This window comes from Lycium barbarum, chromosome 6 (genome assembly GCF_019175385.1).
Source record: "Lycium barbarum isolate Lr01 chromosome 6, ASM1917538v2, whole genome shotgun sequence".
Taxonomy (NCBI): domain Eukaryota; kingdom Viridiplantae; phylum Streptophyta; class Magnoliopsida; order Solanales; family Solanaceae; genus Lycium; species Lycium barbarum.
The window spans coordinates 106,680,389-106,695,630 of record NC_083342.1 but is presented as its reverse complement, the minus strand read 5'-3'; the positions used below and the strand labels follow the sequence as shown (position 1 = coordinate 106,695,630).

Here is a 15,242-nt window from a genome sequence, read left to right as displayed (position 1 = left end):
CTGGCAACTGCTTTGTTTTCTGCTTCTGCCAATTGGGTCCTCCACTGTACACTTAAAAATCCAACCTGTATAGGAAATTCAAGATGCTCAGTCCAAAACATCCTATGCCACGTTTCATCAATCAGCTTGTGAGCATATATTTCTTTGGAATCACCAAAATTCTGAGGCAAAATCAAATATTAAGTTAATAAAACGAGAAAGTATACAGGACAGCTCAAGTACTTTTTATTTGCATCATGTTGATTTTCGATTAAATAGATCTTGAAGGACTGGTGAAGAAGAAGTCTCAAAAGTGTGGGTGAGAAAAAAGAAGTGAGGCGGGTACCACATCGATAAACAAGAAATAAATTAAACGCTGTCCTAATATAAAAGCGCAGTGCAGGAATCAGCAATTTTCACGCAGCCACGCAGTGAGCACAAAGCGAACTATTCTTTCGCCTTTTACTAAAGAATACCGTGTGCGCGCTGCAATCAGTGGCATACGCCAATTTTTGGAGGGGTTCTCTTTGTTGAGACCCCCAACAACTCTAGTTCCAACCATTTGTATGTGTTTTACTAAGTTAAAATTATGCTTTTTAAGGTTTACTTAAATTATAATATTGGAAAATCTTGGTTGAGGGGAGGTAAAATTACCCAGTTACTGATTAAATAGGTTGTTTTCCCTCGACGGAAAATCCCCTAGCAGGTTCCTATGAAATTTGTTGTCTGATCTTTAGAAATTTTAATTTTGGATTTTGTAACAACAACATATAACGATGAGGGAAAGAGGAGGGAGGAAATAATATTTACGTAAAAATGAAAGAATCTGGCGTAATTAAATGGAGAATATTACAGAGTTAAAAGAGGCTCTGGTTTATTATCCGTCTCAGATGAGGGTTGGTAACTTTTTATGAGGATTAAAAGCTACACACTTTCTGACAACAATGAACACACTTATGAATTAGCTGCCTTGAGCCCTCTTTCTATTTGCCATGGTCATATATCATTGCAATTGGTATATTCAAGCTCAAGCATCTATTCCATCCTCTCCTATTAGAATAATGTTTTAAGTAAATGGCCACTAAAAGGCAGGAACTTTGCATTGAGCTAAGGGAAATTCACTACTAAATACAGTACTCCAAAAAAGTTTTAAGGAATGTAGGATCATTGCATTGACCCCAAGGTTTAGTTGATCAAATGGCAGTAAGTTCACAGGTTTGAGCCATACGATCATGCGAACTACGCTTGATATTTAAGTGGAGATGAGTAGAGGCGAAAAGTTCATCACACAACTGAATGCCATTATAAGGTCAACTTAAAGGTAGCGGCAGAATAGTACATACTGGTTCGAATGAACAAAATAGTTTTTTGTTTAGACCTCAAATGTGTATTAGGAAATCCATTGAATATGTATAAATATTTAATTCGAATTCAGTAACTAAAACGAGCTATGGGTTTGGCCCTTGCAAGCATAGAACCGAACCTGCATAGGAAATTGAAGATGGCCAGTCCAAAACATCCTTATGTGACATTTCATCGATAAGCTTGTGAGCATATATTTCCTCAGAATCACCAACAATCCGAAACGAAATCAAATCTTAAATTAATCAAACAGAAAGTGTACAGGACATCTTAAATTAATCTATTAGAAGGACTGGTGTAGAAGAAGAAGAGAGCAATACTTTGACGCCTTATTATTTTGACAGAGAAAAAAAGGAGTGAAGCAAGTACCACATCGATAAATAAAACAAGTTCAAACGTTGTCCAACTATAAAAGCGGAGTGCAGGTATTCTGCAATACTCACGCAGCCACGCAGTGAGCACAAAGCGAACTATTCTTTCGCCTTTTACTAAAGAATACCGTGTGCGCGCTGGGTTCTCTTCCTAACAATTCTAGTTTCAATATTTTGATGTCTCTATAAAATTATAGGTCTTCTGGATTTTGATAGTATAAAACAGAAAAATCTTGGTGGAGGGTTGGGTAAAAGTACCCAGTTCCTGGTTGAGTCGGGGTGGGATCCTTTCCCGTAACTGCGAGATACCCTTTATTGTTTTGTTAAGATGTGCCACTTAAAGTCGATACCGTACTTTTGTTTAGTACTCCCTAATTCAAATTTCGAAAGTCAAATGTGCCACTTAAAGTCAATACCGTACTTTTGTTTAGTACTCCCTAGTTCAAATTTTGAAAGTCAAACAATTTAATTTTAATTGTGATTTCGGGAACGAAATCTTTAAATTTTTTGAATTCCAAAAAATTTGAGATAAGGGTAAAAAATACATCTCAACTATTTTTTTTTTTTTTAATTTCATATATAAATTATTAGAAGGTTGAGAAAACTACCTAAACTATCACTATTTAATTTGTAAAACATACCACAAATTATTTTTAAATGACATATGATCTACACTCCATTTTATATAAAAATGTTGCCAAATGTTATCCACGTGGATAAATAATGTCACAATGGCACCTACATGAAAATTGAAAAAAAAAAAAACTATTTGTTTTAAAAAACAAACTGAAAAATAATAATTTTTGTAAAAAAATATCAAAAATTCTAGAAAAAAAATAGTTTAAAAAATGGAAAAGTTATTTTTAAAAAATAAAATAAATAAGACTGATTATTTAGTTTTCACTTTTTTTTAAAACAAAAATCAACTTTTCCATTTTTTAAATCATTTTTTTTCTGATTTTCTAAATTTTTTGATTTTTTTTAAATCCATTTTTTTTTTAAATGCTGTCTTTTTGAAAAAAAAATGCATACAGTTTTTTTTTATAAAAAAAAATATTATTTTTTAATTTCCATGTAGGTGCCACCATAGCATTACTTATGCCATGTGGACAATTTTTTTGAGAAAATTTCAGCTTCACTTGTCTTTTGGAGAGTGAGTTCACACATTTAGTTCAGGTGTGTTTTGCAAACTAGATAGTGATAGTTTAAGTAGTTTTCTCAACGTTATGACAGTTTAGGTATGAAACTAAAAATAAAGTGATAGTTAGGGTGTGTTTTTGACCCTTATCTCAAAAAATTTACATATTTAAAAACTATATAAAAAGTTGACAATTCACATACTGAAAAGATATATAGTATGAAAAAATTCAAAAAATTTACATACTTAAAAATTATGTAAAAAAATACTATAAGTCAAAATAATTGATAATTCACACATTGAAAAGATATATGAAAAAATTACGGTCAACAAAAGATTTATTTGAATTTCAAAATCCGCAAGGTGCCACATAAATTGAGACGGCGGCATGGGCGGAGCCAACTTAGGCGAAGGGTGATCAGGTGCACACCCTTCGCCGGAAATTACTAGGTGTATATAGTTAAATATTAGCTATTATAAGTATATATTTAATTTTGCACACCCTTAATACAAGCGAGAAGAATATTTGTAGACCCTTCCCCAAATTCCTGGCTCCGCCACTGAACGGCGGAGTATCATTCTACATTTCTACTGCAAGTACCCTTTTTCCTATTACAGAAACAGTTCTCGTATGGATAATTATCTTTATCCTAAAAATAGTTCTACTAGATCCTATTTATAACAGTTCTTTTTCTCTAAAAGGGTAGCCCGGTGCACTAAGCTCCCGCTATGCGCAGGACCCGGGGAAGGGCCGGACCACAAGGGTCTATTGTACGCCGAGCCTTACCTTGCATTACCAGTTCTTTTTCTCTGACTTTTTAAAATTTTGATTTCCTTAGCCGCGTTCCATGTATCAGGAAATAAAAAATGCAATTTACTCACAAGCAAGTGACAAACCACAAACTTATATATAAATTCACTCTCCAACAATTAGATTTTTCACAACAGTTCCACACATTAATGTTCATAATAGAATGTTCAAAGCATACAAAGTAGAATCATAGTAATGAAACACTACAACACCAATTTTCAGGTCCAAAGAGCTTAGACTTTGGCACCAAGCAGTGTCATCAGGAACTTCATGTAATCACCTGATGTGTCACCAATTACTGCATTATCAAGACTAGTCTTGTTAGCGATGAAATACTCTCCCCTTACTTTCATCATATCAATTTCAGCTCGAGTTACAATGGCTCTAGTTAGAGAATCCTCATCTGTTCCTATCCCGACAATCGAGGCTCTGACAACCTGAACATTCCAACATACAAGAGAATACAGAAAGAATAACTTTACTAATAGTTATCATATACAATTAAATTTAACAGGTACTTTCAACACAAGATGCCACATCTGGTTTCATATATCCAAGAATGCTGTATAATTTAGTTTAAACGGATTGTACAACATTGACATTAATATATCTGTTTGGACGAATTACAGGATGCTATATGCATAATGCTGTTGTTGTTGATAAGTTGTCACACACTTGTAATTAGGTAGATGTCCATGTTGTTAGCTTGGTCCAAGTGCATACTTGCATCTGTTTAGTAACATTTTACCCGATATCACTGTCCTTCATATGTTTAAAGATCATTGCTTATTTGTCACTCTCAATGTTTTTGCTTATTTGTCACTCTCAATGTTTTACTTAATTTCCTCCTTCCAATTATCTGTTGCATTCTGCTTATGCAACTGCTTTTCAGTTATCTTGGGCATGCATTGTCAGAAACTATGCTATTTAAATGAAACAGTCTGCATTGCAATATTAAATACAGAGCAGGATGACATGATATGCTGTAGAGCATGAAATTAAGGTCTAAACATGAACCACTTCTAGAGAACTCTTTGGTATGCTGAGCTCGTTTCAGGTTGCACAGTTTTTGACCCTATTTGGCAGTTTGATACAGCTAATAGAGACAGAAGAACAAAAATAAAGAGATTTTGCATTCTATGGTGCCGAGATTATTTAAATCTAGTCTAACCGAACATGGATATGCAATTTGATAGCACTGACATACAAAAATGATATGTATGGTCTAGTTTGAAAAGAATATGATCTCTTGGAAGTAGAATTCAACAGGAGCACGTGCTTGGACTAATGTAGTTAAAACAAGGTAGGGGTGTGCTGATCTTTTGACAGAAGATTTGACAGGAAATAGGGTGTCAAAATGAGAAAATACTTGAACCAAAATATAATAAAGAAGAATCTGTTTCTGTATGTAGTACCTCAGCAAAATGTTTCTCTGGCGAATCAATGCACCAGATAACCACCTTCAGTATAGATTCCAACAGACCTTTCCCACAGCTCTTCATGTCCTGTAAAAGAATAAAAAAAGTAGATAGAATAAAATGCACATAAAAGAGACAAAATGAGCAAGTAGCACTAATAAGAAGGTAATTCAGGCAGCTTGTGAGAAGCGCAACCTGGTCAATGGAGAATCCATAATTTTGCTTGTAGCACTCAAAAGTTTCTCTAAGCTGATGAACATTCCTTGTGCTGAGTATCAACAGGAAATTATCGGAATCCAACTGTTTTGTCCTTATGACTTCACGAAGGATTGCAGCTTCTGCATTTGCAGTACTAGGATCCACCAATTCCTTATCATATCTGTAGGACCTGACTAGACCAATAAGAATCTGTCGACATCCACACAACACATCATTTCATTAACTTCTAGAAGTTAGTAACACACAACTCAACATCTCAAGCAATCATCTGAAAGCGTGTAAGATGTCTTCAGTAGTCTGCTTGCACCCCACTAGATCTATGGTGTCTTTAGATAATCCAAACGGGGCTGGTTAAAAAGACTGTATCCTTCAGCTAGTAGATATGACTAGAAGCATACCTTTTGTACAGGCATAGGGACATTTGCAGTGATATCTTCTTCAAGTGAGCAATTGAAAAGGACACAATATGCTTGTCTCACCGCGACCAGATGATCAGGAGATGATGCACAAGCTATCTCCACTATCACTTGCAATTGGGTGATGGTTTTCTTTTTTGACTTCAAGGCTTCATTTGCTAGGCGCGCATCTCTTTCAGAAGGCTCGTATGTCCACAGGACGACAGCTTTCTGTCACACATGAAAAGCTAAAATTAGCAATTGAAAACTTAGAAACACCCATGGTCAACTAGAGACTGAAATTACATTCCGCAGCAGATACAGTAATCTAATAGGCATCCTAGAGACATACCAAGAGGTAAGCCATGCCTCTAAGAAAATTGCACCTTAAGGTTTTTTGACTAGCTTTTAGAGAACTGTTTGCACTAACAAGGCTAAGAAATTCAGTTGGGGTTTAAGAAATTGGAAAGCTTATGAGATATGACCCCTTCCCAACACGAGATCCATTAAAAAAGGGAACCTACTGCAAAACTGTGAGAGCATTCCACCCTCCCCAACACATACACCCTTTGCTTGGAATTAGTTTATATTACCGCTTTCAAATGCATGGTATAATGAGAGGAGGAGGTTAAAAGTATAGTGTATCTAAATGCCACATCTACCTACTGCAAAATCAACCGGTCCAAAAAGTATGACACATAAATTTCATTTCGAGCCTTGAATCTGGTCAGTAGTGACAATACTTAGAAATCAATTTAAGAAATATTCAGGCGAAAATAAGAATCCCTCAATCTCCGCATAGTTAGCTGCCTCTACTTAGCACTAACACATTAGAAATAATTTATAGGAGAAAGAGAAGGAAGAATAGTCATTGTTAGTAGATATTATTAAAATGAAAAGAACAATTTATATCCCATCAAAGGACTATGAGATTTAGAAAGTTTAAAAAGTCAATCCAAAGTTAATGTAAGTGACAATTTTTACTAGTACCAGATTCAAGGCCTAAGATCAATAGACATGATTCATGAATATTCTCGAACCAATGAATTTTCATCTGTTATAATTATGCTCAAAGATTTTAATTCTGGAAAAAAAGAAGAAGAGAAAACTATTCCATTTTAGAAATAACCAAATTTACATCAAATTTTCACAGCATTCCGAACTTAACCTCAAAACAGTAAACTCTGAGGAACAAAATAAATGCAAAGCTAATTAAGACCTATAGGGATTAACATTCTGATGCGCTAATGCTATCGAATTGTTAGTCAATTAGTCAATTATGTAAAAGAACAAAATAATTAGGTCTAAAAAGACTAAGAGAAGAGATTGTACCCTGAAATCACCAGACAATTCAGAAAAAATGTCATCGACAAGGGACCTATTGTAAAGTTGCTGATAGGTTTCTCTGATCTTCTTCCTCTGGCTTGCATTTCTGTGCCCCAACACTGATATCACTGACTTCTCATTAGTTCCCAGTCCTACATAAAACCCCTTAATTAATCTCTCTCCTTATATCAACAACAACAATATACACAGTGAAATCCCACAAAGTAGGGTTTGGGGAGGGTAGAGTATACGCAGACCTTACCCCTATCTTAGGAGGTAGAGAGACTGTTTCTAATAGACCCTCGGCACAAGAATAAGCAGTTCAAAGCAGTATAAAAAGTCAAGGCAAAATTCTATAAAAAACATGATAAAGCTGTATGATCTCTCTTTATATCAATGAAAAAAAAAAAAAAAATACAAACACCCCTTCAGATAGGGATGGCAACAGGTCAGGGCCAGACCTGATGAAGCCTTCCCTGTAGAAGTCTATCCCTTACTTAGATTTTCTCTATTTTTCTTCTTGGTTTTTCAGTTTCCAATTTTTATTTTTGTTTTCATTTTCCCTAATCAAATTACTAGGAGGAGGAGTATCTTTTGTATATGAAACAAGCAGTAGCTAATCTATTTCTTTCTATCAGTACAGAATCATATTGCAATTAGCAGATCATATTTACATTAATCAAGACAAACTAAATAAAACAACAAATATACCATAGCTACATGATCATATGATCTCAGCAATTAAAAAAAGGAAGGAAAATGGAGAGACCTTTGAAGGATTTCATGAGAGTTTCACAATCTTCAGTTGGAGAAGGAACTACATCTGGTATTCTCAATGTACCCATTTTTTTTTAATTTTTTTTTCTCTTCTTGTTCTTCACCAAGAAATTGCACTTTTTTGCTTTTTTGTTTTCTGTTACTCTACACTTTCAGTTATTTTTCCCTCTTCGAAAAGGGCAAAAAAGAAAATAAAGAAGAAAGGGTTTTTAGCTCGTTGCCCTTAATGCCCTTATCTTTTGTTTGGACTATAATACCCCTACGTTGAATTTTCACTTTCTCCAAACTCCTTGTACTTAATAGACCGTTTGACCAACCTTTTAAAAATAATTTATTTAAAAAAGTATTTTTTACTTTTTAAAAAAGAGTCGTTTGTGTTTGACCAATTAATTTAAAAAGTACTTTTGAGCAGCAATTAATGTTTGGCCAAACTTTTAAAAAGTATTTCTATGTGTATTTTTCTCAAAAGTACTTTTAAAAAAAATGCTTTTGATCAAAGGTTATTTTTTAGCTTCTGAAAAATTACTTCTGCTACTTCTCAAAAGCACTTATTTTTTCTCAAAAGCTTGACCAAATACCTCATTTTTTAAAAAAATAAACACTTACTGAAAAATAAGTATTTTTAGGAAAAAAATAAGTTTGACCAAACATGCTATAATTCTCCTTGTATGCGTGACCCTTTTTTCAATTCGATTAATTGTAAGAATGAAATCACACAATTATTATTTTCTAAAAATATAACTATTCGATCTGAGCTGAAAAGGTTTTGAAAACTACGTGCCTGTTTTTCAATTCGATAAACAATATAGGATGTTATTTTCAAAACTGTTTAACGGATGACATTAAATTTGTCAGTTTCATTTGATCAATAGGAGAAGAGAAGAAACAAAATAAATTATTGTTTTGAATAAAAAGGTGTAGTTTGGATATACCATGATAAGACATAAACTATTCTCTCTCTGTCTCTCTCTTTTTTCTTTATTCATTAACCAGACTAACTAATCCGGATTTGCGCAAAATCATTAAAGGAAAAACACACCTATCAAGAATTTCTCTATTATATGGGTTCGAACATGATGAGACCACCAGTTAAATCTCAGGATTTTTACTCTAAAATTAGATTAAAATTCTAATTTAAGACATTAGCACTTGAAATCTGTCATGTCATAAAAAAGAAGAACCTAATTTGATAAATAAGTTACTCCAGGAAGTGATAATACCAGGTTTTACTTGAACAAAATGATCCAAAGCATACACGTAATAATATTGGGTGAAAGCTAGAATAAATAAATATATAGAAACAAAAAAAAGTACATTATCTAGCCCAAAACGTTCTTTTTGGTTGAAATGAAGATAATAACCTAAATATTAATGAGTAACCTGCATTGTTGCGCCATAATAGGGATTTGCCCCTAGCACAACAGATCTAATGATAAAATAGAAAATAATTTTATTAATTTACACACAACGTGCTTAACAACATATTGAGTTATTTGTTCCTTCTAGATCTCTTTTTTTTTTTTAAAAAAAAAAAAAAATAATCTGAACACAACATTCTTTTACCTATGTTTTCCTTGGTATAATTTTAAATACTAAATGTACTTTCCAACAATTATATTGTGACCATTCAATAAGTTTTGAAGTAATTTATAACATATAGTACTATTTTGACACGTAATTAACAAATTTGAGGCGCCGGGAACATCCTCTCTACCCTATAATGGTAGGAGTAAAGTATAAGTACATTTTATTCTCCCCATACTACACTTCTGGATTACACTGGTATGTTGTTGTTGTTTTAATAACAGTTTTTTGTTGAAATTCATTAATGTGATTCACATGCCATATAGCCTTTTAATGAAAAGTAGCTATCATTTTCCTTTTCTTTGATTGAAAGGAAGCGAAAAAAGTAAAATCTTCCTAGTTGACTTCAAAGCACGTCCATACACATTGGAATTTAGAAGAACAAAACAAAGCAAATAATAAACATTAATAAAAAATGAAACAAGCCATCATTACATGTCACTTGAAGAAAACATATACTCCCTCTCAAATTATTTGTATTTTTTTTTTGTTTTACTCGCTACTTAACAAATATTAATTAGGACGGACATTTGACGATTTTATTCTTATTTATGTCTAAGTTTTAATTTCTCTCCATTAAATGCTTACTCTCTTTATGTGTCATCTCCATTAATGACAAAATTCTACTAAGGGAAAAATGAAAAAAATAATTAATTGTGTCTTGAACTTCCAAGATGACAAATAATTTGAGACAACTATTTTTAGTAACCACGACAAATAATTTGAGTTGGAGGGAGTACTACTAAATACACTTTTTCTATTCCAGAAAGTCTCTTATGATTTAAATTAAATTATTTCTAGACTAATCTTGGAAATTATTCAAAATTTATATAACTAAAAATCTATAAATTCAAAACTTACATGAAACTTTTACCAACCAGTAACCACAAAGTTAAAATGAAATTCTTAACACTTAATTATTAATATCTAAATAAGGTTAATAAACAGAGAATACAACACACAATTTATAAATGAAAAAAAAAAGTAAGCTTAGTTGTTGGTGAAAAAAGACCTGTGATCCTTTTTTCTCATGGAATAGTTTAATTCGTCGTCTAGGAAGCTTACTCGACTCCTCAAATAAATAGGAAATAATTATGTCATAAAAAAAGTGGAAACCAACAAGAAATATTTGTTTATTATTATTTTTCTTCTCTTTTTGTGTAAATAAAAATAGTAGATCATGCATACAAATGAAAACGTAGCTTAGCTGTTGGATATAGTATCTCTTTCACATTATTACCAAAAAAGAAATAGTATCTCTTTCACATGGCATTGAGAGTTGAGACCTACCACAGATATGCACAATCTGCTAAATTCACACCTGTCACATGCATTTTCTAATACTTCATCTTTTATTTTCTTTATTTAATGGATTTTTCACACTTGTTAGTTGATCCAATGTCTGGACGTGCCGATAAGTCGTTGCTCAGATAAGCAATTAATTCATTTTTGATAATTTCAAGTCTTGATGTTCATATTTGTATTACTTCTATCAATAAGAATCACATCGGGTGTGGCTTAACGACTGGTATAAAATTTGTAAATGACTAGTGTTCAGATTACAGTAAAGACAAAAATATTTTTTTCGATCTACCTGAGTTTTGATAAATAGAGTTTGCTAATAGTGTGAACATATTAACTAGAAATGCCAATGTTGAAAAAAATCCAGAAGCTGCATAGCGTGAACATATTAATTAATCCAGAAGCTGCATAGCAGGTAGTTTTCATATTTAAAACATGGCAATATGGCAAGGGGACATAGTATAGACGAGAATAAATATGATGGAGATATATAAAAAAAAAAAAAAAAAAAAAAACTACGAAGACTTGGCCTCATTTTCTCAATTATTGGCATCCCACTCCATAAGAATAAATATGACGGAGATATATATTAAAAAAAAAAAAAAACTACGAAGACTTGGCCTCATTTTCTCAATTATTAGCATGGGCTCCATATTTAGTCTAACTAGATGCAGATATATACGTACTTATTTGTTTTTATGATTCTCGCGCAACTACTTCATTGTCTTTTTTCTTTCTTTATCCCAGAGGGGTGGGGTATAATACGTTAGAAGACTTTTCACACACACCTATCAATCAACACTTTGGATAGGATGAATAATATAATTTCTTCACTTTTAATTAAGTGTCGAGTTTGAGTCGAGAGTGTTTTTTTTTTATTTTTTTATGCAACGCGAATTAAATAATTGATGCCCAAAACGCATACCTAACACCACGAGAGAAAAAAAAAACTTGGATGACGACATTGTCTTCTTGTTTCTTTATGGAGAAACATGTCGTAATTTGTAAACTCTCTCCAATATATTCGTTCTACTTTTGTCCTTTTAATTTCCCGGATGTTTGTTTACTATCATTATATGTAAAGTAAGATTTTAGTAAAGGACAATTTTTAAGTGATTGTTAAACAATCACAAATTTAATTGATGAAATTACATAAAAAAGGGTCAAAATAATCCCGAGCAAACTATTGAAAATAGAACAATATGCAATTCGTTTGCGTTTTGGCACAAAAAAACCCTTATCGCTTGGCACAAGAATACCCTAAACTATTACAAATAGAGCAGTTATGCCCTTCATTTCCTTTTCGACACGATATAACGCATATTGAATCCACTGACTCTGAACTTTAGATCTTATATATATATGTGTATATATATATCATCACAAGATAATTTATTTCCTCGCTTTTCTTATATAGTTGGATCCACTTTCAGCTTGTCATTTTGCTTTTTAAAACATGTTTCAGAGAAGTTAAATAAAAAAAAAAAGAAACAATTACTTATTGAAAATCTCCAAAGACATAAATAGAAGTGTTTGGTTATGAGATCACAAGAAGCATCGTATTGGAGAAAGATAATTAATGGAACTGATATAATTAACTCGATCGACAACGATTTTTATTAAATAAGTTATAACAGCTAAAGTTAATTACAAGATAGTACATATAAACCGCTGGTAATATCAGTTTAAACTACAATAAACTATTCTGGACGTCTTCATTAATTACTACTAATACTCATTAAACTAGGACGTGCGAGGCTCATGGTAAATAAATAAAGCAATAAAAGCATATATTCATTTACTAACATTAACTAAAAAGATATCATAGAGATTTAACTTAATTAAATAATGTACTTAAAGACTTTGACTATTAATTTTTTAAATAACACAAGGCGTTACTAGCTGTATTTTCATGAACAAGGGAAGGTGCAAGAATTAAATGGCCACGTCTTTATAATTTTATATTCATTGTTTTATTAATTAAACGACATCAATGAATGCTATTAATGGTATACACCAAGGGCTACTTTGGTCTTTTCAGCTTTAGCCAAACTTAGATACCCGGCTGGTAATTGATTAAATGACAGAAGTACCCCTAATAACCAATATAAATATAGTTCGAATTGAATGACAAGTCCCACACCTCAATTCTCAACTATCTTCTCTCTTTTTTACACACAAAAAAAAACTCAAAAGACAAATTACAGAAGAAAATGTCAGAGGCTAATGCATATGCAGCTCTAACCAAGGCTTTCTCAGGTTCCTCTCTTATACATTTCCCTCTTAGCAAATTTTAATTACACATTAAAAGTTTTTCGTTAACCTTTAGCCTATCTAATACGGCCGTTCTATATGTTATGATTTCGCTAAGAGAAATGCACGCAACAAGGTTGAGAATATGATTGAAATTTTATCTCATATAAATTTTCAGTAATCTCGGGCCTTTATATACCCATGTAAACACAGATTATAAGCCTTTACATAGTCACGTAAACAAAGTTAGTAAACACCTCTTACAATTAAATTATTAGACTTTTACTAAAATTAAAAACTGAACATTCTACTAAATGCTCTATTTGAATCCTCCAGTAACAAATGCAACATCCAACACCATATGCTATGGTGTTGCCTGAGAATGTAATTAGAATGATTTCCTTCAGTGCATATAGTGAGTTCAATTTTAATTGGAAATTGATATTTTCTGATTCAATTTTATAAATACAAATTTGTAGGACTCGGTGTGGATGAGAATTTATTCATCTCATTATTGGGAAGATGGAATCCCCATCAGAGGGCATCCTACAGGGTAAGCACCCCTGGATTCTTCACAGAAGATGAACGTCAATTCCAGAGATGGAATGATCAACATATCCTTCAGCTTCGTCAAGAATTTTTGCGTCTTAAGGTACATTTTGTTTGCAAACAAAAAATTGACGTCGTATGTAAAAATAGAATAACGTTAAGAAATATGTGTTTAATATTGTAGGATGCAGTGGTGCTGTACACAATGCACCCATGGGAAAGGGATGCTCGTTTGTTTAAGGAGGCATTGTTGTTGAAAGTACCTCAACATAATGTTCTCATTGAGACTGCTTGCACTCGATCCTCTGAGGACCTTTTGGGTGCGAGGAAAGCCTATCACTCCCTTTTTGAACACTCAATTGAGGAAGACATTGCTCACCATATCAAAACTCACGAAAGAAAGGTGTTTCTTCTTGGTTTTTTCTTTTATGCTTTAAGTCGTATGCACTAATTTTATTCTATGGGGCTCGTCTAGGTCAGATTTCATGTGAAACAATGGGGTTATCCACCCAGAGTTATAGGAAATATGGTATAAGTTGAGTGAGTTTATTGATATAAAAATAACATAAGTGACTTTATCTGACAATTTCAATAAGCTCATAGATCATTTTATAAATTTACTTTTTTTTTTTTTGGCCGCAATTTTCAATTCTTTTCATATATGCCCATTGTTATTATTCTCCTTAGAAATTATTATTATTGTTGTAGTTATTCTGCGATTGGTCAGGGTAAAACTTATCAATTTATGATGAATCCTCATAATAGAGATATTTATTGTCAGCAGTATTTACTAATTTACCATTTTGTTATGATAAACAGCTTCTAGTTGCTCTTGTGAGTTCCTACCGTTATGAAGGGCCAAGAGTGAATGAAGATCTCGCAAAAGCTGAGGCAAAGGTGTTTGTGAATGCAATAAAAGATGGTAAGAAGAAGCTGATTGAGAATGAAGAGATTGTGAGGATCCTCTCACACAGAAGCAAGCTCCATCTTAAGGCCATCTATAAGCACTACAAGGAATTGACCGGCAACTTCTTGGACGAGGTAACAAAAAAAAAAAAAACAGTTCAACTTCTATGCCCTGATCATTCATAAATTTTTATGCTATTAATTTAAGATGATCTATAATCTAAATATTTTCTTCAGGATCTTGATGGTGACTTGATCTTGAAACAAGTAGTGCAATGCCTTTGTGCACCTCAAGCATACTTCAGCAAGGTAAATATAATATCAACCATGAATCGTACATTCTTGTATTTCTGCCCTTTTTGTTTGAAATGTTTTAAGTGATTTTTTTTCTTCTCATTTTCAACGTTATATTGCATAGATTTTGATCTCGTCCTTGAGATTGGATGTGGATGAAACTGCTAAAGACTCTGTGACCCGAGTCATAGTTACAAGAGCAGACGACGAAGATATGAAGCTAATCAAAGAAGAATTCAAGAGCAAATATGGAACTACCTTGGCTGCAAAGATTGAAGAAGTTGCCAATGGAAGCTACAAGGATTTCTTGCTCACCATAATTGCAAAATCTGACTAATTAATTTAGGCCAGATTTCGGCATATCCAAATTTTCCATCAGTTAGTACGTTCTATGTTTTCAAATGCTTGTTTAATTTCCCCTTTGCTTTATTTTGTTTTTGAAGTCCTTGCTTAATTTATGTATGATTTTAATGTTTCCATTTCAAATGAGTAATTTCAACTTTAATTTCAAATGAGCCATTGAGTCTCGACATTGTCTTTCTTCTTGGTTGATACATT

General features: G+C 32.7%; 2 protein-coding genes, 1 non-coding gene and 1 pseudogene across 3 annotated transcripts; 3 read left to right on the top strand and 1 right to left on the bottom strand.

Annotated features, from left to right (window-relative positions):
- Positions 1–401: 401 nt before the first annotated feature.
- LOC132600903 (U5 spliceosomal RNA) lies at positions 402–518 on the top strand. The gene has a single exon (XR_009567367.1). It is a non-coding gene; the product is annotated as a U5 spliceosomal RNA (small nuclear RNA).
- A 1,267-nt stretch (positions 519–1,785) lies between these two features.
- On the top strand, positions 1,786–1,911 carry LOC132600904 (U5 spliceosomal RNA; annotated as a pseudogene).
- Positions 1,912–3,739: 1,828 nt separating this feature from the next.
- On the bottom strand, positions 3,740–7,960 carry LOC132645271 (annexin D3-like). The gene is made up of 6 exons (XM_060362172.1): positions 7,789–7,960; positions 7,026–7,171; positions 5,697–5,924; positions 5,275–5,487; positions 5,077–5,166; positions 3,740–4,098 (listed from the first exon to the last, which is right to left on the bottom strand). The coding sequence occupies exons 1-6, from the start codon at positions 7,862–7,864 to the stop codon at positions 3,895–3,897; spliced, it is 957 nt and encodes a 318-aa protein (XP_060218155.1). The 5' UTR covers positions 7,865–7,960; the 3' UTR covers positions 3,740–3,894.
- A 4,866-nt stretch (positions 7,961–12,826) lies between these two features.
- LOC132645268 (annexin D4-like) lies at positions 12,827–15,199 on the top strand. The gene is made up of 6 exons (XM_060362167.1): positions 12,827–12,941; positions 13,415–13,587; positions 13,669–13,887; positions 14,304–14,525; positions 14,628–14,699; positions 14,809–15,199. The coding sequence occupies exons 1-6, from the start codon at positions 12,896–12,898 to the stop codon at positions 15,019–15,021; spliced, it is 945 nt and encodes a 314-aa protein (XP_060218150.1). The 5' UTR covers positions 12,827–12,895; the 3' UTR covers positions 15,022–15,199.
- The last annotated feature ends 43 nt before the right edge of the window (positions 15,200–15,242 follow it).

What these genes read in the sequence shown, in the direction of transcription:
- LOC132645271 (XM_060362172.1), bottom strand. Translation starts at nt 7,864, where the DNA reads ATGGGTACATTGAGAATACCAGATGTAGTTCCTTCTCCAACTGAAGAT. An exon ending in TCTCATGAAATCCTTCAAAG is followed by an intron (nt 7,172 to 7,788) that starts GTCTCTCCATTT and finishes GGTTTTATGTAG; the next exon opens with GACTGGGAACTAATGAGAAG. An exon ending in TCCCTATGCCTGTACAAAAG is followed by an intron (nt 5,488 to 5,696) that starts GTATGCTTCTAG and finishes GGATGTCGACAG; the next exon opens with ATTCTTATTGGTCTAGTCAG.
- LOC132645268 (XM_060362167.1), top strand. Translation starts at nt 12,896, where the DNA reads ATGTCAGAGGCTAATGCATATGCAGCTCTAACCAAGGCTTTCTCAG. An exon ending in TCAAAACTCACGAAAGAAAG is followed by an intron (nt 13,888 to 14,303) that starts GTGTTTCTTCTT and finishes TATGATAAACAG; the next exon opens with CTTCTAGTTGCTCTTGTGAG. An exon ending in CCGGCAACTTCTTGGACGAG is followed by an intron (nt 14,526 to 14,627) that starts GTAACAAAAAAA and finishes TATTTTCTTCAG; the next exon opens with GATCTTGATGGTGACTTGAT.